The sequence below is a fragment of the Leucopleurus acutus genome (genome assembly GCF_964270905.1).
Source record: "Leucopleurus acutus genome assembly, chromosome: 6".
In the NCBI taxonomy this organism is placed as follows: domain Eukaryota; kingdom Metazoa; phylum Chordata; class Mammalia; order Artiodactyla; family Delphinidae; genus Leucopleurus; species Leucopleurus acutus.
In genome coordinates this window covers 60,309,504-60,333,838 of record NC_139149.1, presented here as the reverse complement: position 1 = coordinate 60,333,838, position 24,335 = coordinate 60,309,504, and the positions used below count along the sequence as shown (strand labels likewise).

At 35.1% G+C, this 24,335-nt stretch overlaps 1 protein-coding gene across 2 annotated transcripts in view; it reads left to right on the top strand.

Annotated features, from left to right (window-relative positions):
• The window catches only part of OLA1 (Obg like ATPase 1), a 165,190-nt gene that overhangs the window by 101,245 nt on the left and 39,610 nt on the right, over window positions 1-24,335 (top strand). For both annotated transcript variants that reach the window (XM_082841291.1, XM_082841290.1), the window contains 2 exons: window positions 17,391-17,471; window positions 17,773-17,870. In XM_082841291.1, the coding sequence (XP_082697417.1) occupies window positions 17,391-17,471; window positions 17,773-17,870 (179 nt within the window). The remainder of the gene's footprint in view (window positions 1-17,390; window positions 17,472-17,772; window positions 17,871-24,335) is intronic.

Genomic DNA, 24,335 nt, shown 5'->3' with positions numbered 1-24,335 from the left:
TTCCCCAAACTGTGATTATTTCATCATTTTCTTTCCTCATATTAGATTCAGCTGCTTCAGAATAAATTATAGATTCATGTTTCTCAACCTTTTTTTTTAAATTATCACTGTCCCTAAGGAAAAAAATTGAATTAAATTTCAATTAATTAAATTTCTCCCTAATGAGAGAAATTAAATACTAACAAGTAAGAATTTGTTGGATAGACTTGAGCTTTGGAGGGCCACAAAACATTTTAATAACGAAGTTTTTTTCACCCCCAAGAACCAATTTTTGCCCCTCTGGGAGTAATATTACCCCTATTGTGAATTCATGCTATAGATTATCTTGTAGCAAAGCCAATACTGGTAAGTATGGTAAAACAGATGGCTTTTTAGAAATTTTTTTTCAGTTTGTTGTTAGCAAAAATAGGATTCTGGTTGGGTCTATAACGCAATTTGGAAAGCATTAACATCTTTACAATACAGAATCCTTCAGTGTAGGAACATCTTATATTTCTATTTATTGAGCCAAGCACTGTTGGGCACTTTTTATATATGTTATTTAAATCTCACAACATGCAAGGTATATATTATTATCTCCATGTTAAAACTGAGGAAGGCCAAGTTTCAAGAGGTTTTGTGAATTGCTCAAGATTTCATACTTAGTAAATTGTAGATCAAGTTTTTCAACCGTATTAGTCCAACTACAGGGCCAATATGTTGGGTTTTTTTTTTTTTTATGCTTTTAAAAATTGTAAAACATTAACCTCATATGTATAGTTTAACAAATAGCTGTGATACAAATGGGAGTAAAACCTACTTGCAGGTCAAGAAATAGAATATTGTTTAGCACCCCAAAGTATCTCCATCACTTACCAGTCTTAAAACTTTCTGTCTTCCCACAGCTAACCATAATCCTGAAATTTATAATAATATCCTTATCGGTGTATGTGCCACCTGCAATGATATGAATTATTTTCCTGAGTGCAAACTTCATATAAATGGTATATAAAGTGCAAACTTTATATAAATGGTATCATGTTGTATCTATTTATATGAGCATTTTCATTCAGCATTATTTTGTACGGTTCATTTATGTTGCATTTATCTTTAATTCATTTGTTTTTCTTAATGTAAAATATTTCATTGAAAAAAAATACCTTAATTTTAAGATCTGTTCTATCTGTTCTGTCAGTGGGCATTTGAATTTTCCCTCAAAGTTTTTTATAATCATGAGCAATGCAGCTGTGAACATTCTTTTACATCCTGATGCATGTAAGGATAAAGTCTTATATTTATTATAGAAGTCAGTAGTATATGTATATCTTCGACTTTACTAGATAACACTGTTTTCCTAGTCTGTGAGAGTTTATCCTGTTGTCAGTACTTGGTATTATCAGACTTTTTCATTTTTGCAGTTTGATAGCTGTGTAATGGTATTTGGTTATGGTTCTCATTTGCAGTTCTCTAGTTATGTAAGATTGGAGACCTTTTTAAGTATTGATTGGCCCTTTAGGATTTCCTCTTTTGTGAAGTGCTTGTTCTAATTATTTTGCTCATTTTCTGTTGGATCAGTGTCTTTTTCTCAATAATTTGTGAAAGTTACTTATATATTTTGGATATTAGTCATTTGCTTTGAATGGATTGCAAATATGTTCTCCAATTCTGTGGCTTTTATTTTTAATCTTTTTAATAGTATCTTTTGATGAACAGGTGTTAATTTTAAGGTTAGTGTTTTCCTGTATTGTTTAAGAAACTTTCCTACCTTAAGGTCATTAAGATAATCTCTTGTATTCTAAAAGCATTATTGTTTTATCTTTCACACTTAGCTCACTAACCCACCTGGAAATTATTTTTTGTAAGTAGTTTAAGGCAGGCATCCAATTGGACTTTTTTTCCCCCATATGGAAAACCTGTTGGTCCAGCACCACTTAAAAAAAAGACTGTCCTGGGCTTCCCTGGTGGCACAGCGGTTAAGAATCCGCCCGTCAATGCAGGGGACACGGGTTCGAGCCCTGGTCTGGGAAGATCCCACGTGCCACGGAGCAACTAAGCCCGTGCACCACAACTACTGAGCCTACGCTCTAGAGCCCACAAGCCACAATTACTGAGCCCGCACACCACAACTGTTGAAGCCTGCACACCTAGAGCCCATGCTCTGCAACAAGAGAAGCCACCGCAATAAGAAGCCCATGCACTGCAACAAAGAGTAGCCCCTGCTCGCCACAACTAGAGAAAGCCCGTGCGCAGCGACAAAGAGCCAACGCAGCCAAAAAAAAAAAAAAAAAAGACTGTCCTTTCCCTACTCCAGTGAGGTGCCTCCTCTGTCATAAATCAAAGAGCTTTGGCGTCTTAGCTCTTTCCTGAGGATCGGCAGATGAGTCTAGGTAAAAGTGGCCAAGAGCAGCAGTGGGATCCCAAACCTGCTGAGGTGAAGGTGAGAAGGGAAGATGGAATGAGGGGTTAATATCCCATGGATTCTATAGTCTTATGTGTGTTCCTTACATCATTTTTATACTTTCCTCATCCCCTGCTGTCCCAGTCTCTAGTCTAGATCAGGCACAATTAAAGTGTGGTCCTCACACCAGCAGCATCACCATCACCTGGGAGCTTCTTAGAAATGCAAGCTACAGATCTACTAAATCAGAATCTCTGGGGGTGTGTTTTAACAGGCTCTCCTGTTATGCACACTACACAAAGTTTGAGGATCACTGCTTTAGAGCAGCCACCAGCCCTCTACCCTCCACCCCAGGGTAGAAGAGTCTTAGGCCTTCCCCTACCCTTTTCTTGGTCTAGTAATGCCTCACTACCTTTTTAGGTCCTTGGTACTATTAAGAAGATAATATTTTTCTCTATTTAGGCCTGCTTTATTGTTGTCTTTATAGGCACAGTTACTCTGAATCACTTAGTTCATTAGTAGTGAAAATGGAGGTCTCCTCGATACAATTTTACCAACAGTTTGCTTGATATCATAATGTAACAATCTGACAGTTCATGGGGATAAAGACCAATGTTAAGCAGGGAAAGACATTTTAGGATGAGTTATTTTAAGTAGTTTATTTATTAGTGAATATTTTTACATTATAACTACTTTTGCCTTAAAAAAAAGTAAGTTACAAACAACAACATTTATAGTATAATCCGGTTTACGTAAAAAATGATAGCTGTATTTTTATAAGTGCATCCAAAGAGGTATGGAAATATGCTCAATTGTTATGTTTTAACAGTAAACATTTGGAAACTAAAAAAGGTTTTTAACAGTAAAGTGTTTGGAAAGGAACTAGTGGCTGTGAGAGAGTGAGTGATTGGGGTGGGCACTTTGACTATTTACCCTCTATACCTCTCTGTTACTTGACTTTTTTTCATAGCAATGTATTATTAATTTTTTTAAGGAAAACAAAAGGTCTAAGGAAATTATTTCCTTTAGGTGGCCTCCAAATAAAGAGGTAAATGCATATATATTGTCCTTAGCTGTTTCTGACCTATATTCATCAAACTATAATTTTAGCTTTGCACTAGAGAAAGGGTTTTGAAGTTTCTGTCCGAGATTGGAAAAGGAATGTGGTAGGAGATGTGAAGCTGGAATAGATGCATACATGAGAAGTCATAGGCTTTAGGATCAATTTCATCTTCACTAACGTGAAAATTTGGATAGGCAATGTAATCTATGAAGATTAAGAAGAAGCTCCTTATGCGTTTTCTTAACACTGTGACAGTTTGAGTTACAAAGCCATTTTGAGTCATATCTCAAACTCTTTGCCTTTTAATCTAAATTTTGGTTGTGTCTCCTCAGAAGTAGACCTTGAAGCAAGAATTGGAGTGCAGGTAGTTTTCTTGGGAGTTAACTCAGGAGGCACACATCAGGGAGTGGGGAATTAAGACCAGGAAGGGAAAGAAACCAATACAAAGTTATGTATATGAGCAGGCGGAAAACCCTGAGCAGAAGGGGATCAGCCCTTCCAGGGATCTCTAGAAAACAGTGTAGAAAGTGTCTTGTAGTTTTTCTACTGGAAGGATGAGGAAGCTGGGGTAATTAATTATTAACTAATTTCCATCGGTCATTGATTGTGGGCTGCTCCTCGGAGTGTTAACTACCTGCCTGGCGTCTGATGCCTGTGTGGTCTGGGCATGGTGCTTAGGCAGTTGCAGATGCTTAGAGTAAGAAGCCATTCAGCATGTACGGGATCTGTGAGGGCAAAGGGCATAGGGGCAGGGCACCAACAGTCTCTGCCAACATTTCTTCATCCAATGTGCATCTAAACTTTGTATCCTAATCATTCTATTTAGTTTTGGTGGTTCTTTAATATCACAAGTTTAATTTGGTGGTGTTTTATATTCCCTGTTTCTGATTTATCTTTAGTTTTCCTAATACAAAGACGGTATCTATGTAATTCAGGTACCAACTAGTTCTTGTAGGGGAGTTGTCTGGTTTTAACATTTTCTTGTATTCTCTAACAAATGGTCTAAAGGTATAAAATGTGATTGTCTTCTTTTCTGCAGTTTATGTTTGTAATCTTGACTAACAGAATCAGGGACTTTAATTGGATGTAGATCCTAGGCTATAAAAGCTACTTGGAAGTTATAAGAAAAATAGGTATTTTGGTCACTAGGTATTTACTAATTATTCCTTAATACTTGTTCAAATGTGTCTTTATTTTCTGGGTAATCTTTCAGAAATTTAACACTCAAGCCTCTCTTCCTATGAAGTTTCCATTTTCTAGATTTGGTTGTTATGTATTTTTATGTAAATAAGCAGGAAAAATGTGAATTAGATATACTCTAGCATAAAACATGAGACAACTTTTTAATGCTAAAACAGAATCTTCCTTACTACAATGTTCATATATTCTGTCATAAAGATACCTTTTATAAAGTGGGTCTTGCTGTTGTGTTAAAACGGAGGCACTAAAGAAGGGAAGAGTGGGATAAACATTTACTATTGGTATTATTAGCTAGGTGTACTAGTTTCCTAGGGCTGCCATAACAAGTATCACAAACTAGATGGCTTAAAATAATAGAAATGTATTCTTTCACAGTTCTGGAGGCCAGAAGTCTGAAATCAAGGTGTTGGCAGGGCTGTGCTCCCTCTGAAGCCTCTAGGGGAGAATCGTTTCTTGTGCCTTCAGCTCCTGGTAGCCCCAGGCATTCCTTGGTGTATGGCAGCATAATTCCAGTCTCTGCCTCCATCTTCTCATGGCCACCTTCCCTCTGCCCAAATTTCACTCTTCTTATAAGGATACTAGTCGTAATCAGATTAAGGGCCCACCCTACTCCAGATAGGCATCTTTAGCTAATTCCCAGCTAAGGTCCTACTCTGAGGGATTAGGACTTCAACCTGTCTTTTTGGAGGACACTTTAAGCCATAACAAGGCATCAAGTTTAAGGTTGATTTTAAAGTGTGTATACATTGTATTTGGAAAAACAAAATTTGGAAAATGAAGGTAGAAAGCTTTAAGAAAAATTTTATTTTGTATTGATCAAGTATTTGGAAATATTCATACTTAAAAAATATTTATAGAACTAACAGTTACTTAATTAAACAACTAAATAAGGCAACCAGGAATTGTAATTAATGGATCTTTTTTTCCTCTCAGTCTCTCTGAAAGAAATAATTAACGTCCACCAAACATATGGCTATTAGCAGATTTCTTCTCGTTATTCTTATGGCAGTTTTTAAAGTTGTTTTTTACATAACTTAAAAAAACATTAAAAATATTTAAATATGTAACGTGTTTTTCACTAAAATCAAAAGATTCAAAAAGAGTATACTGTAAAAACATAATTCTCCTACCCACTTCTGTCTTCTCATTTACCCTTTTCTCCTCTTTAGATTCTTATGTATCTTTCCAGAACTAGTCTTACATGACTTAAAAAGATCGTTTCTAAAAGAACAAGATACTAAAAATACTGAATTGCATTCATTCACCTTTCTCCCCATATCCTCTCTGTTCTTGTGGTCTCGCAACTCAGTGGACCCCAATTGTTTGAACTGAGTATCAATATCTTTGACTCCTCTCTCTCGTGTACAATTTATATCCCGTCCTGCTGATTTTATCTCCTGAATAGTCCTTGTATCTCTTCCTTCCTCCTTATTTTAAAAACTTCTTTAGTTTGGGCCTCATTTATGCTTAAACTGATTTCTTTACCTCCATTCTTGCTTTTGTTCTCCACAACTAGAAACTGCAGATCTCACTATGTTATTGCCTTGATTAAGATACCTCACCATCTTCCTGTAAGATACTGCCAACATAAAGTCCATGGCTTACAAATTTCTTTGTGATCCGACTTTGCCTGACTTATACTTTCTCAGCTCTCCTAACAGTGAACTAAACATTTTGCTTTCACATGAGCTCATTAACTACAACTCTACCCTTTTGCTGCCCCTTCAGTCCTGTTTCCTAGTCATCCTTTGAGACATAGCCTAAAGCAGAAGCTTCTTACTCTTTAAAAAAAACATTTTATTGTGGAAGACTATACGTAAAATAAAATTTACCACTTTAATCATTTTAAGTGTACAATTCAGTGGCATTAAGTACATTCACAATGTTGTACGATCATCACCACTATCCATTTCTGGAACTTTTTCACCATCCCAGACTGAAACTGTATCCTTTAAATAATAACACACCATTTCCTCCTCCTTCCAGCCCCGGTAACATCTATTCTACTTCCTTTCTCTATGGATTTGCCTATTCTAGGTACCTAATGAAAGTGGAACTATACAATTTTTGTCTTTCTGTATCTGGCTTATAGGTCCTCAGTTCTCAGTATTATTTATTTGAAGACAGCAATTAGGAAGTGCAAAGCTGTTTAAGACTAGCATGATAACACAAAGAATGTATTGTGTTTGGGGCAAGGCTCACAAGGATTAGGCTCATTTGAGACCAAACTACTTTAGTAGTATATCAATTTATATATACCCTGAGGGGAATAAATTCATATAACAACTGATGTTTTGGTGCATATGCTATAGGCATACTTTCCTGGATATTTCTATCTGTCCACTTTCTCCTTGCCTGTCGCCAATGGAACACAGATGGAGAAAATTAAAAATACGACATGTTAGTATCCCCATAAACTCATTATTAGCAACCTCAAGTGGGTCCTCAGCTATATCCAGCTTTCCTAGTTGCTCCCCTGCTCTCTGCTGCAACTGCTTCCCTACTCTCCTCAAACCTCTTATTTATGTCCATTCCCCACTTTCATCCATCCCTACCCTTAGCAGACAACCTTGCCTCCTATTTCAAAGATCAGAATAAAAGCCATCAGACATAGGAATTCCCTCATTTTCTCTCTAATTTTCCACTAGCCAAAACTAAAGCCTACTGTTCATTCCTCTTATCTATGGCTAGTTATTCCAATTCTTTGAATCTTATCACTTACTAACTATCTAGAAATCTTACACTATTAGTCATCCCTTGTTTTTTTCCCCTTTGTTGCTTTTAAGTGATTTTATTGAGGTAAATTAACATAGCATTAAGTTCACCCTTTTCATATATATAATTCAGTGGTTTTTAGTGTATTCACAAAGTTGTATTTCATTCACCAGTAGTTCCTTCTTTCTTGTATATACAACTCGTCCCTCTCAAACTAGACCGTTTGCATCAACTATTTAAAGATGTCTTTTTTAATCTTAAAAAACACTTCTTACTGAATACCACACTTCTCATCCTTCAATTACCATATTTTCTCTATTCTCCTTCTTTAAAACCTCTTGAAAGAGTTATTTTTTCTACCTCCTAATAACTCAGTTCTAGCTATCTGGTTTATCTGCTCATTAAACTCAAACAGGTTTCACCAGGGTCATTAGTGGCTTTTGCATTGTTAAATCCAAGGAACATTTTCAGTCATCTTGTTTTGTCAGTAGTATTGGACACTGTTGTATCATTGCCTGAACTACTCTTCCCTTGGATTCCATGACCACATTCTCCTGGTTTCCCTCCTACTTCTCTAGCAACTTCTCAGTCTTTTGCAGGCTCATCTTCTTATACCTTTTGCTATTAAATACTGGCATTACTTAAAGTTGAGTCTTAGGCTGTCATCTCTTCTCTCAATTCTCTTTCTATGTGATGCCATCCATATCCATTGATACAATTACTATTTAAATACAAATAGCTTCCAGATTTGTATCTCTAACCCCATCTGTCCTCTGAACTCCAGGCTAGTATATTTAATTCCTGACTTGACATCTCATGTGTTTCTCAAAGACAACTCAAAAGTTAGCACATCTGAAATCAAACTCCCTCCCTCAAACCTGATTCTCTTCAGGGTTTCTTAGCTCAGTGAATTGTACCACTGTCTGGTAGATTATGCAAACCAAAAACTTAATCGTTTTTGACACATTCTCTTTCCATCATTTCTCATATCTAATCTATCACTGAATTCTGGCAATACGTTTGGCAATATACAGATGTAATAATATGCCTATATTTTCTTGTGTATATGCATACATATAAAGATAAAGGATAAAACAAATACGGCAAAATGATACTTTAATGAATATGTGTACAGACATTCTCTATTATTGTAGTTTTTCTTTAAGTTTGAAATTATTTCAAAATAAAAGGTAAAAACATAGCAAAATTAAAATGTCTTATGACTTTAATGTATAGAGGTACAGTTAAAATATATGACAGGGCTTCCCTGGTGGCGCAGTGGTTGGGAGTCCGCCTGCCAGTGCAGGGGACACGGGTCCGGGAAAGATCCCACATGCCGCGGAGCGGCTGGGCCTGTGAGCCATGGCCGCTGAGCCTGCGCGTCCCTCCGCAACGGGAGAGGCCACAACAGTGAGAGGCCCGCGTACCGCAAAAAATAAAAAAATTAAATAAATAAATAAAATAAAATACATGACAATAATAGCACAATGGGGGTGATAATGACATAATTTAAAATGATATAATACTCCAGTTAAAAGACAAAGAGTTTGGCAGTTTCTCAAAGAGTTAAACATAGAATTACCATGTGACCCAGCAGTTCCACTCCCAGATTGATATTTCCAAAAGAATTGAAAACTGGTGCTCAAACAAATATGTGTACATGCATGTTTATAGCAGCACTATTCACAATAGCCAGAAGATAGAAGCGGCCCAAATGTCCATCAGGGGTTAAGTAGATAAACAAATTGTGGTATATACATACAATGAATATTATTCAGCCTTAAAAAGTAAATGAATGCAGATGCCAGATGTGGATCAACCTTGAAAATATTATGCTAAGTGAGAGAACCCAGACATAAAGGGCACATATATTGTATGATTCCATATGTGTAAAATATGCAGAGTAGGTAAATGCATAGAGACAGAACTGAAGATTGGTGGTTGCCAGGAGCTAGTGGGAGGGGAAGGTGGGGGCAAACTGCTTAATGAGTACATGGTTTTACTTTAAAGTGATTGAAATGTTTTAGAAGTTGATAGAGGTAGTGGTCGCATCACAGTATGAAGGCTTAGTACTAAATTACTTTAAAATGGTTAATTTTATGTTTATTTCATCTCAATAAATTTTTAAAAAATTAGTTAAGACAGAGAATGTCAGATTGGATTTTTAAAACCCACCTCTATGCTGTTTATAAGATACATCTTAAATATGAAGACATGGAAAAATTGGAAGTAAAGGATGGAGAAATATATACCACCCCTCTCAAAAAAAAAGCCACTGTATTATAGTAATATCAAAATAGACTTTAATAAGGAAGCATTTCATAATGCTAAATGTTCAATCTACCAGGAAGGTAAAATAATTTTAAGTTTGTATATACCTAATAACATAACTTCAAAATATATAAAGCAAAAACTGATAGAACTAAAAAGTTTTTTTAAAAAGACCCAAATCTACAGTCATGATAGAATATTTTAATACTTCTTTTAGTAATTGATAGAACAAGCAGACAAAATTTTAGTAAGAATGTAGAAAACTTAAACGATGTGATTAAGGAGTGTGACCCAGTTGACATATAGAATACTGCACCTAACAACCACAAATGTACATTCTTATCAAGTACCAATTTAACATTTACCAAAATTTTCCATATTATTAGCCATATAGCAAATGAACAAATTTCAAATGATTGAAATCATAAAGAATATGTTATCTGACCACTATGGAATTAAAATCAGCAATCATCTTTCACAGAGTGAAAGAACATATTTGCAGTATCTAATAAAGAACTTGTCTACAGAATATGCAAAGAACTATAAATAAGAAAAAGACAGCCTGATAGAAAAATAGGCAAAAGACTTGAACAAGTACTTCATAAGAGATGAAATCTCCCAGTAATCATTAGGGAAATGCAAATTCAAACTATGAGATACTACACACTTACCATTAAGAAAACTGACAGTACCGAGCGTTGGAGGAAATGTGAAGCAAATGGAATTCTCAGACAGTGTTGATGGGAGTGTAAATTAGTACATCTGCTTTTGAAAACTGACCAGCAGTGTATATGAAGTTTGAGTAAATATGTGACCTGAGACTGGCGCAATTCCAGTCTTTGGTATATACTCAAGAGAAATGCATACATAAACTTACTGAAGTACATGTATAAGACTGTTTATAGAAGCTTTATTTGTAATAGTTTTAAAGTATAAACAACCTCAGTGTCTACCAATAGTAGAATAGGCAAATTGAGGTGTATTCCTACCATGGACTATTACATGGCAAAGAAAGAACACACTACGACTATATCTAACAACGTGGATGAATTTCACGAACAATGTTGAATGAAAGAAGCTGGACACAACAATACGTATTTTATGAATCTATTTCCATAAATTTCAATAACGGGCTAATTTGTAGTGTAAAAACGCCAGGATAGTGCTTATCTCTGGAGAGGAGTGGCACATTGTGACTGCATTACTGGTAATATTCTGTGTGTTGATAAGGTGGTAGTTACATGCATATGTTGATTCTGTGATACTTCATCAAGCTGTACACTTATGTATGTTACACTGAGTATATGCTATACTTCAGTATAACCCCTTTTCAAGTTTGACCTTCAAACCACTGATTATATTCTGCCATATCAGGTGAATCTCCAATTTGGATTTTTATTTTCCGGCTTTGATTTTGCTTCCTTAAAAATCTGTCTTAGTTCATCAACTCTCTTGACATCTCATCCATTTTTTTCTAACCTCACTCTGTTCTCTATTTATGGCCTCATGCTCTTGTTTCATAGGCGTTCTTTTTGCATTCTTCCAAGTATGCCAAATAATTCATTGAGAGAGTAGTGTGTGTGTGTGTGTGTGTGTGTGTGTGTGTGTATGATCATTTTCCTCTTCCTTTATGACTCTCCTTATTCAGTAGCCTTTTTATTAAAATCAGATTTATGGGCTTTTCCTCTTCCCTTTGTCCTTCCTTGAACATGGTGAAATCCATTCAGACTTATTTATAGAAATCATAGGGACAGTTGCCTTCTTCTTAGTAATAGTCAAATCCTCCGCTGAGATCTATACCTCAGAAATAAATGGGTGTCCATCCCAGTTGCCACTTTATAGCCGATGGGCTAGGAACATTGCTGTTTTAAGTTTCCACTGTTTACTTCAGTGAATCACATAACTGAAAACCAACAACTGCCAACATACATTCTAACAGGTGATTGCTAGAATTAACCGATCATTTTAATTCTTAGAGGACGTTCCCCCCCCTCCCACACATACTCGCTCAGCCATCAGAGCATTGCTGCCAGGTGTCTTAGTTTGCTTCTGTGTTGCCTGACTCTTTTCTGGAAGTTTTAGTCACTGAAGTATGTAGAAAGATGGTAGTCAGTGATCACTACTCTGGTCTCCATAAACAGCAGCATTCACCTAGTAGAGAAACAAATGCTTAATATTCTGATTCAGGCAGATATTTAATTTCAACTTAGAATGCAATGGAGGTCTGTTTCATGAGTGAAAGTGTAGGTAGGATTTTCCTCTATTTGGGTTGTTTAAAGGGGGTATTTGGTTGGAGCAGGTGGAAGCTGTATTAGTGGACTTCTAACCAGACTATTTTGAGCTGGAGGCCTTGCCCGCCATTCTTTTGGTCTGAGTGCATTGTTGGCTGTGTGTGTTAAAGCCACCCAACCAGCATAGGTTAGCTCATCTGAGTGTTAACTTCAGGTATTAGGGTAGTGGATTTGGCTAGAGAGAAGTACCAGGCTTGGAAGCTATCATTATTGCAGAGTAAGAGTGATAAACTGCCAAGCCTATCCAGTTAGCCACCAAATTTTAGGATTACAGATGGTGGGCAGAGGATAGATGAAGTCCTCCCTTCCCCCTCACCCTGTGAATATACCTTTATTTTTTTTCCTATCTTAAAGATGATATTTATTGGTTAAAAATAAATAAAACAGCATTATATTTTTAAAAAAGAAGGCAGAAAGGGAAAGTCTCTCTGGGATCCAATCTTCCTGATTTCTATTGCTACCAATTTGTTAAGGCATCTATCCAGTTTCATTTTATGAGTACATTTATTTATATGTATTATATATAGTTTCAAAACCACAACTAGAATCACGTTGTGCATTCTGCCATAAATAATAATACTTAATATCTATGGAATATTTACTGTGTACCTGGAACTGTGGCAATTACTTTACATGTATTTTCTCATTTAATCCTCACAATCACCGTATATTGAATTGGAGTTACTATCCCAATTTTACAGAGGCAAACTTAGGTTAAGTAGCTGCCCCAAAGTTACACAGCTACAAAGTGATAGAGCCAGGGCTTGAGCCCAAATCTGTTTGACAACAAAATCCATATTCTTAACTTTTTTCCATTGTTTTGAACCTGCTTTTTTTACTTAGCAATGTCTCTTGGACATTTTCCTATGCAAATATATATACAGATATGTCTTGTCTTAATGGATAAAACTGTTCTGTTGTATGGATGTCCCATAATTTATTAACGAATCTCCAGTTTATGGGTTTTTAGGTTGCTTCTAATCTATACCTCTCTTCTTGTGCTAGTATCACACTGTTCCAATTACTGTAGCAGCTTTATGATTTATTTAAATATATAGTAAAACAAGCTACATATTTTTCTCTCTAAACATATTTAACTCTCAAGTAATTCATTCTTTTAGGATAATGATATATTTAATTTGTAATGTTTTCCAACAACCCTGTTATGATTTTAACTGTAATTGTGTTAGATAAACATTATAGTGGCTAGAATTTTTATCAGCACGGTTTTGATAAGAATAGATGAATTTTGAGTGCAGAGTCTGGCTGAAGCAGGTTTTAGGTCAGTGTTTCTGGACCTCAAGTATGGGAGTCCATGAACCTAGAACATATACTTAAATTGGCTGTCGTTGGAGCATTTGGGTATTGCCATGGAGTCACATAACCATGGTTCTTGGATTTTTGGATCGTGAATCCTTTTTAAAAGCATTTGGAAGATATGTGCCATTATCCCTCAAATGCACATAAACATAGAACTTTACATACAATTTCAGGGTATTAGGAAACTCCTGAAATCCATTTATGGATCATGGATTAATAATTTCTGCTGTGGGAACTAGAAAATACCAAAGTAGAGAAGTCAAGTAGTCTTAGAAAGTCTATATGGGTTATATAACATAACGAGGTTATGTTAGTGTTTGCAAAGAAAATATTATTTTTGTGGTTCATGGATTGACAATCAGATATTTTACCCACATAGAAAGAATATAGAATTTTCCTGATGACCTTGGAATGAGAATGAGGACTTTGAATAACAGCCTTGGGAATGCCTAGGCTAAACAGGAGTAATTAGAAAGGCAGTAAGGAAGACAGGCCAGGGTGATTGGACAGAGCGTGAATTTCCAAGTCACTTAGACCTGAATTTGAATCTCAGCTCTGCCCCTTACTGGCAATAGGAATTTAGGCAAATCATACATCCTCTCTGAGTCTAAATACATTATAGCTGCTGTTAACAACAACAGTAATAAAATATATCAAGAACATAGAGCATTTCTAAAGGTTAAATGTGAGGCTATCATCAATAAGAGTCACGGCAGAAGAGCAAAGTATTCAAGGTGAGTTTGGATTAAGCTTTTTTGGAGTTTAAAGGTAGTTGTTCAGCAAAAGCTAGTCCTTATAGAATGTTAGGGCTAGAAGCCTGAATTGAGATTTCACTGAGAGCCAGTATTGTTGGTAACTGTCAGAAATTTGAAGAAAAGGACTAATGAACAATTATTCCAGTTGGAGAAGATGTGTACTTTAAAGGAGTACTCAAGAGACTATATTGGCATTTTGTAGATCACTAGTATTTAATCTTTCAACAATCATAAAAACAATGACAAAACTCATATTTATCGAGAGCTTACTCTGTGCCAAGAACTATGCTAAACACCTTATATGCGTTATCTCTTTTGATCTTTACAACAACCCGCAGGAGGTAGATAACATCATTATCTGCATTTTATTAATGAAGTCATAGGTCATAGACCTGGTAAGTGGTGGATCTAGGATTTATTTCCACATTTAAATATAAAGTGGTTACTTTAGATACTTAGATACTCATGTTGTTGCAATATAACCAAAAAAGTTCAAATGACCAGGAATTTTTGCACAGTCTTCATCATGTACAGAATTTATTTTGGAAATGAGGAATTTGTTAAAGTTATCAGAACAGTCCTCCTCCTACATCTGTATTTCTGTATAACGATGTTACTAAAGACACAAAATTCTAAAGTAACTTCTGATGCATCAAGCATTAGTGTTTCTATTTTATGCTTTTATTGTATTCTAATTCGTTAAAAGTAGGTTAAGTTACGTAATAGGTTGTTTTTTCAGTTAACCAAATTCAATTAAATGGAATATTGTTCTAACTATAATTATTAATATATATGTTTATATATACAAGCATAGGAAAAATTCAGTCAATCCATTAAGTAGTTTATACAAATAAGTCCAAATGTTTTCTTTCATTTGATCAGCAGTTTTTCAGGTAAGGAACGTAGCATCTTTAATTTTGCTAAAACTAAATATTTTTACTTTATGTAAGAAAGACAGCACTTTGCAGCTATACCATATAATGATCATTTACATAAGGTAATCTTATCTGAAAGCAATCTATTTTTGATTTGTCTTAAGTAAAACTGGCATCTTAATAATCTAAGGTGTCTTTTCTTGGCTTTTAAATCTTTTGTAGGGATAATTAAGAGAGTACTGAGTATAAAATAAAATATATTAAGTTTTAAAATATTTTTACTTTAAACTGTTTAAAAACTTGGTTATAATCTTTAAATTTTTCTAAAAGGATTTGAATGTGGCTTTAGTGAATATACTTCTTTAGAACTTTAATTATGAATTAATTCTCTTTACCTAAAATTTGAGTGCTCCTAATTTGTAATATAATATGGTGGTGTGAAGGGGGGAAGAAACTAACGCCAAAAAGATTTTGTGATAGGATCTCTATTTCTGAAGTGGTGCTTTAGTTAATTTAAAATGAAACTGAAATTCCTTCACTAGCAATCAGCATTTATTGAGGCCCTTTGGTTTTGTGAAAATGTTTATAGTTAAAAGTATTTTATACTTTTTATATGATTAAGATTTAATTTCCTTCCTTATTTTTGGTTTGGCTTTCCTTTGTCTATTTTCTTTTCTTTTTTTAATTGAAAAAAACTAATGGAACCAAATGTAAGATGGTACCACTGTTTTCTCCTTCTTTTGTATAATCTTGTTGCGTGTCTCCACATAAGCTGTTCTGGCCTCTCATCATAGTAACCAGCTGGGCCATTTCACCTGCTGGAGCCATTAAAGAGGACTCTCTCCCCCTAGATTAATCCCCTCCGACATTAGTTTTTTGCACTGACAACTGGAGCAGGCATTCAGAATTTGCAGGTGGCCAGTGTGACGCACATAATTGCCTACAATTTTAGGCAATGAATAAAAATGGTCTACATTACTTGTCAAAGGTTGTATATGCAGTGCCAAGTGAGATCTATGGGAAGCCTTTTAGGGTTTAAAGAACAGTTAATAGCAAGGCTGCACAGGGCTTTTTTAATCATAATGCATTTGTAATATAGCACTTTGATCTTCTCCTTGTAGGAAATGGTGTTACATTAGCCACTTTTAAACATTTATGAGTGAAATAGAAGAGTAAAAGTGATTATTCTTAAGCAGACCATGTTAGATTTCATTAAAAGTTTTCGGCTTGCCCCTTCCTTGTTGAAGTCTGTGGGAAGTCCTTTTCCTGGAGGGTTTCAAATCAGGATCTAAGGATATAGGGCTTTTTCCTTATTTTTCCTGTTGGTAACAGCAAGATTTGGAAGGAAGGTATACTAAATACTGAGGTAATTTAACAAGTGGATATTTATAGAAGACTAATGATTTATGATAAAGTAAAATACATCAATGAAAATCTAAGAAATCTATTACTAATAATTGTGTATTACAATAAATTTTGAGAAATGCATATTTAAAACATACCCATAAGTTATCTTTAACAACAACAACAACAAAAAACAGATGACTCTCAAACGCACTTCTTCTGGAAGAGCTAAGTTTGACCTTTCAGACCCAAGAGCCTTTTATTAACACCTGCCTGTAAGGAGAACCTTGCCACACGCAGCTTTTAGATTCAGAACCACAAAACTGATGAGGAAAGGCTTGAAGGGTTCAGTTTGTGTCACTTGCTGTTTGCCGTTTCCATTTCACAGATGATTAATCTTTCTGTGAAGAAAGGCCAGAGAAACAAAGCACATTGGGCTCTTCCTGCAGTTACTCCTTCTGAATGCACACTAGCTTGCTAACTAAAAGGCCTTTAGATTTCCAGCAGAGAGAGATGTTCTGAAAGTGAATGCAGCTGGTTGGAGGTCACCAGTGCAGGGCTCTTGCCATTGTGTAATGGAGGCTTTGGCAGGTTGGGGGGGGTGGGTTGGAGCAGGGACAGAAGTGGGCAGGGAGAAGGTGTCAGCAAAAAATTAATTCAGAATAAAAAGGGTTTTGGTCAGTTGATTTAATATTTTGAAGGGTAGATCATCAATAATAGGCTCAATTTCATCTATTTTGTTTTCCTTTTTAAGGAAAAAATTATAATTCAGTCTTTCTCCAGTGTTCCCCCCCGCCCCCCCCCCCCCCCCCCCCCGTTTCCTAACAGCATGTTTATCTTGCAGTTTACATCACTAGATAATGTTGAGATATTATTAACTCTTGTAGTCTTTGGTATGTTTTAATGGTTTGAAATTTTTAAGATTGTTACTAATTTTGCTAGTATTCCACATTTCATATGGTAAAATTTTAATGCCACATTAATGTTTCGTTTCGTATTTCGTATTTTAATGAGATATTGAAAATAATTATCTGTGCAACTTAGTTCTTTCATAAAAAAGTTGCCTTTATTTTTATAGTCAACTTTTAATTGAGGGTTTGAAAACTTTTAATTTTAATATTTAGTATCTAAATGCTTAGTATTCATCTTTTATTTACTTTTTTTCTCAATTGTGTATAGGACATAATGTGCAAAGTCAAATCCTGGGTTATAGATCAAAAGAAACCTGTTCGCTTCTGTCATGATTGGAATGACAAAGAGGTAAATTATAAATATGATGCGATCTATTATTACCTTTGCTTCGATTTCTTAGAGAACAAAATTGTCATTATTTTACACTTATTATTATATCTAGTTAAACTTTATTTCTCTCAATGATTTCTCATTCCCAGGCTTGTTATTTTTTCTTTTCCCCTACTCCTGATATTTTGTGACAACTAATCTTTTAGAAACAAGAATTATAAAAATGGCTTCCTGTTTAAATAGTTTTCTTTCAAGTTCTTTAGTGACTTAATATTTACTCAACTTTTAAAAAGGACTCTTTTTCTATCTCCCACTTTAGATTGAAGTGTTGAATAAACACTTATTTCTGACTTCAAAACCAATGGTCTACTTGGTTAATCTTTCTGAAAAAGACTACATTAGAAAGAAAAACAAATGGTAAGTTTTTTTTCTCCCCAGATGTACCCCGACATATCATATCTGAGCACACACAAACACACATACATATGTACTTACTGCTATGTTTGATTTAAAATTTTTCTCCTTATTATTAAAAAGTTTAAAATGGATGAGAAAGCTTTGCCTAGTGTTAACATTCCGAGATGAATCTCCTAATGATTTACACTGAGAGAACTTAAGAGGAAAAAAAAAAGGAATTACATTAGGCAATATTGAATTATACATATTTAATTATCAAATTTATTGAATAGACAATATTTCCTTTGCAAAATGAGAATAAATCTACTTAGAGCAATAAAACTTTTTAAACTAGGAAATTCTAGCTTTGTTGATTTTATATGTGACTTTAAAATATCTACTTGGAATTGTAGCTGGGCATAAGTTTTAAAATCCAGATTGAATACTTAAAAAACATTTTTTTTTTTCTGGTATGCGGGCCTCTCACCGTCGCGGCCCCTCCCATTGCGGAGCACAGGCTCCGGATGCGCAGGCCCAGTGGCCATGGCCCACGGGCCTAGCTGCTCCGTGACATGTGGGATCCTCCCAGACCTGGGCACGAACCCACGTCCCCTGCACCGGCAGGCGGACTCCCAACCACTGCGCCACCAGGGAAGCCCTTAAAAAACATTTTTTTAATTAAAAAAAAAGGTATGGTGGAGGGAAAGACCAGGTATTTGTTTCAAAATACTTTAAAATACACAAAGGTAAAAACTATGCATTCATGTATTGATTGTCATTTTTGACATGTAACCAAAATGTGCCAGGTTTCCTTTAGTTCACTAGTAACTTCAAAAAATCATATGTTTATGTAACATAAGGGCATGTACACATTTGGCATGGTACTCACTGGACCCTCAGTATTTTATACTGTTAAGTCATACAAACAAACCAAAACTATCCAAAGTAAAATATCTGAATTCTCCTAAAATATATTTTCATTTGTTTTCCCCTGTACTTCATTAAGTACTTAGATGCACATGGTTTCAATTTTCCATTAAAAATTCTCATTTCCATATGATATCAAAGAGTGAGAAGCTTTAAACTGAAAAATAAACATTCATAGACTGGAAGCCAAAACAATAATTAATGTCAGATGGTTAACTCCAATAAATCATTAGAATAAATTCTGTGAAATTACTGCAACTAAAAATGCCCTGTTGATATTACTATAAGACATTTTGTGTTCCTGATAGGAAACTGAATTTGGCCTCTTAATTTGTAATGTTCTAGAAAGCATAAACCTGACATGAAAATTCAGTTCTGACTGGTCAGTGTCTTCTAGTAGATAATTAACTTTAAAATAAACAGTTCTGTCTTGTTTCTTATATAAAATTCTTATAAATTTTGTGATTGATATGTTAAAAATTGTTACCTTTGGGAAGGAATTTTAAATATATTATTTGACTTCAGTTAATAAATCTCATTGTAGTGTGAATGGTAAGGTTTCCCAGGGCTCCGTGAAACAATACAGACATCAAAGTTTACATGAAAAGGGATGAGTCAGTTTCCTTGCCCAAAGGAGCTTCTCACACCTGTATTTGGATGATTACAGGTAGAACTCCCTGGCTCTAATTGTACAGTAAATACTATTTCCCAGACCCTAATGGTAGACAGACTGCTTGGGAGACGCCAGTCTGTGATTTAGCTGTCGCCAGACACCCCATGTTTTTTGTGAGACCAGTGGTGATGATGATATGGTTATAGCCAATTGAAAGTAAACTCTTGTCTAAATAGCACATTTTAATTTATAAAAATGTAGAGGTATGGATGATCCTATTTATAAAATCAAATTTTAGATTTTATGTATGACTGATGATCTGGTTTGGGGTAGTGTGTATGTTTGGTGGGGGTGGGGGGAGTCAGATCTTGTGGAAGTTAGTGTAATTGTAGCTGAAAGATCAAAGACTGGGTAACCGAGTGATGTTCCAGAAGAGAATTTACCACATAGCCATTTTCTGTACAGTTTCTGCCGCCTGCTGTTCCTATTTTCCCTCAAGCTAGCCATTGACTACCCCCTGTGCATCCCTGCTCGTAAAAAATGATTGAGGAAGTATTTGTCATGTATTTATGAGTGGGAAACATTGTGTGATAGGGAATGGCATCTACTGGAGCCAGAAAGATTGCCATTCTCCTTTCATTCAGCCACTCTGCTACAGCTTTAAATCTGTTTATGCAACATAGCCTTTGTATTAAAGTGCAGAATAAATTTTTATTATGAAGGATATGAACACTAGGTTTTCATCACTTATAACATTGCAAGCAGATGTAAATAGTTAAAATATATTTTAATTACTAAATCCTTTAAATTTGTGTTAGCATCTTGTTTTTTGGTAATGTTTATATCTCAGCTCCATTTGCATAAGTTGCTCCTTTAGCAAAAGAAAAAGGTTTTGTTTTTTAAGGTTATTATGTAATGTTACTGTAGCAAATTAAGACTGATGCAGGAAGTAGTAATAAATATTTTCATGGGTCTTTTAGATCTAGAAAGCTATTTTAAATGGTCAGGAAAGAGGAGGAGGAGTTTGTGATTCTGGCCACAAGAGGAAGACAAACTATATTTTAGGGGGTCACCATTTCAGAAGTAATGAACGTTTTAATTACTAAAGTTCACTTTAAATTTAAATGGAAACATGTTAATTTTTAAGTCCTAGAAAATAAGGAAGCATTTTGAAAGACAGGTCTATTGTGTTACTGAGTAGGTGTATTGACCTTTTTGAAAGATGTAAAAACCGAATGGTTCCAAGCATCTACTCACTGGTTTTAACAATGTTGAATTAGTCATTTCATTGATTTATGATTAAGACCTAGCCCCTGAAGAGAAGCTAATAACATGGCAGCCGGGTTAGTTACAGTTGTGTTGTGATTAGATGACAGTAATCAAGATGTTGTAAGGGGAATCCACAGAAATTTTTTTTATTATTATATATTGTTGTTCTTTGAATGAATAAAACTATGCAGAAATTGTTGTTGTGTTGTCGTCGTTGTCATCTCTGGCAGATGTCAATGATTTTTGAACACTTGAGGATTTCATATTTTAAACATGATCAGTTACTTATAACTAAGATCCTATTACATGTAGTATTAATTTTCGTTTGAGATTGCCTAATGAGTCATGGTGTCAAGCAGGTATAGGACATTAGACCTGCCAAACTGTTGCTTAATTAGGGGTGTAAATTTCAATCTTTGCACCTTTGCTGCTCTGTTAGTAGTATATCCTATCCAATTATGAAATTGGTAGAACTAATTTTGTACACCTACATAGCTTCCAATTTTGTTTCTTTTTTGTGTTCTCTTGTCCCCATCCTTCTTAAAACTGTTGATAAAGGATAATTTTATTTTGTTGTTTATTATACTACATATTCATATTCAACTGAAAAGTATAACTAAAATTTAAGACATTCAGACTTCTTGTATGCATGTGTGTGTGTGTGTGTGTGTATGTGTGTGTAAAACATGTATTTGCATATGCCCTGGTGGGCTTGTGGTCACTGAACATTATTCTCTAATATTATATAAGAGTCAATTAATCTGAGTGTTGAAATTGATTCAAGATAGGTAGACAAGTAGTTGCAGTCTTTTAAGCTGTTTTGTAATCAAGGGCAATGTGTCAGGTTCACGAAATGAATTTTAAATACAAAAATGTTTTATTAATTCATATTTTACTATGATTCTGTCTGCCCTACCCCAACTTTTCTGTTTTTGTTAGTTTTCCACATAATTTGTACATAACAATTAAATGTAGTTTGGTGATACTGTATATTGTATACCTGGCTAGGGGGAAAATCATGGAATAAGCCCAATATATTCTTGATATCTTGAACTGTATATAAGAATTACAGATACTATATCTCAGCAACTATTTAAAAAGGGGAAGTGTGAACATTTTTTGCATATAATTTTTAATGTATGTATATATAATATAAAATTATATTTATATATGTTATATACTATTCAGGAAAAAAGTACCTTTCAGGTATATAGGGATAGTTTGAGCTATAATATCGATTGGTTCTTAGGCTTTCTTGTGCAAGCGCATCATATATTCACAATAAGTATAGATGTTGACACATAAGCATACTTTACACATGTACTATAATTATTGCTATTCCTATAGGAGTAGAAATATTTAGTTGATTGGCAACACTCCCCAGAGGTAATGTTGAGTGATCATCTGCCATACTGTGAGACTTAGGTTTTATTTTCTTGTTTACAGTTGGAGGTCTGACAGAAATTGTTCTACCTAACTCATCCTTGGACATTGTTCTCCACAACACATGTTATGTAGTAGCACATTTCCATTACGTCTTATCAATAGGAGCAGTATTCACTATTATAGGTGATTTCACCAATTTCTATCATTCACTGATTTCCATTATTTTCAGGCTATACACTTAACTCAACGTGAGCAAAAGTCCACTTCACAATTATATTTGTAGAAGGTTAATATAACCTTCTTCCCACAGCATTTTCTTGGCCTTTCAGGAATGCCATGATGTATTCTGTAAAACTACTATAAGAAGTCATCAATCTCTGACAAGATTATTCATTGAAGCTAGAAATTTAACACAGATAATGCTGCTTTGAAAAAAATCACATTGTTATACATTCGATTTACTCGAAACAAATAAAATGGGAATGATTAATTATTCTTAAATAAATTATTCATTTTAGTTCAGAAAGCTTCCCAAGTAGATTTGAAATTAGGTTCAATTCATATAAAGTTTTCAGGAACATACACTAGTATATAAAGCAAGATTCACATGTATAAGGTTTTTTTTAAATGTTTCACTTTATTATCCACTAGTCTGGCAAAGTAAAAGCCCTGAAATATCCATGTAGTGTTTCTTTGGGATTATAATTTCTGTTTTTTTAAAAAATCACTTGTGGTTCTTATGGTTTGGGGGGAATGTTGTGTCAGCTTCATCTTGAAGTACCTAACATTATGAAGGCTGTGAGAAAACATTTTTTATTGTAAGTGTGTTCCTACCTTCTTGAAATCACAATGTAATGTTGGTAAGTTTGTTTTAACATGTGAGGAGTTTTTTAGCTGAATTAAATTTTAAAAGCTATAATTTGTAACTTTTAGTGGAGATTGCTTTATGAGGACTAGTGTTTATTTGCTTCTTTGCCAGATATAAAAGGGTGATAGAACAAGTTAAGGATATTCTGGAAGCCTAAACTGAGCGATTCTTTTTTTAGTATGAGATTGATTAAATTGGTAAATCCTATACAAAATATTCTTTTGTTTTTTTAAAATAAATTTATTTATTTTTGGCTGTGTTGGGTCTTTGTTTCTGTGCGAGGGCTTTCTCTAGTTGTGGCGAGCGGGGGCCACTCTTCATCGCGGTGCGCGGGCCTCTCACTATCGCGGCCTCTGTTGTTGCGGAGCACAGGCTCCAGATGTGCGGGCTCAGCAGTTGTGGCTCACGGGCCTAGTTACTCTGCGGCATGTGGGATCTTCCCAGACCAGGGCTCGAACCCGTGTCCCCTGCATTGGCAGGCAGATTCTCAACCACTGCACCACCAGGGAAGCCCCAAAATATTCTTAATTTTACTGAAGTAAGTTGTAAATGAATTCAAAAAGAAAAAATTTTCTTAAGACCCCTTCCCTGTTTTATAGTTTCTTATTTTTGCTATTGGATAATTATCAATTATTTACTTTTTAATTTGTATTATGACAAAGCTTTGAAACAGTACCATATGCACTATGAATTAGGATTTCAATAATTTCTGGTGAATGGATTTTGTGGAGTTGAATATTTCTTAATTTCTCTGGCCAAAATCTTGAGAGTGAAAAAAAATATACTAAAGCAAGACAATCTTTTTATTACAAAAGATGGAAGGCTGAAAGAAGTGGGAGGGAAAAGACCTTTGGCCATTCAGGAATCTTTATTTGAATGTCCTTTAGCATTTGTGTATGTATGTACATGTAATAATACTTGTGTACTTTTCTGGTTTCATTAAGTGGTTTTTGGTTACTCTTTCAGCAATTTCATAATTCCTGTCAAGAGATGTTAGTGCCCTAGAGCACGTAGTCATAATGAAACCAAATCACACCTCTGATTCCATGTTTGAAAAAGATAATTATAGGGCTTCCCTGGTGGCGCAGTGGTTAAGAATCTGCCTGCTAATGCAGGGGACGCGGGTTCGAGCCCTGGTCCAGGAAGATCCCACATGCCACAGAGCAACTAAGCCCATGCGCCACAACTACTGAGCCTGAGCTCTAGAGCCTGCGAGCCACAACTACTGAGCCCACATGCTGCAGCTACTAAAGCCCATGTGCCTAGAGCCCGTGCTCCGCAACAAGAGAAGCCACTGCAATGAGAAGCCCACACATCACAAGGAAGAATATCCCCTGCTCGCCACAATTAGAGAAAGCCCGTGTGCAGCAACAAAGACCCAATGCAGCCAAAAATAAAAATAAGTAAATAAATAAAATTTTTA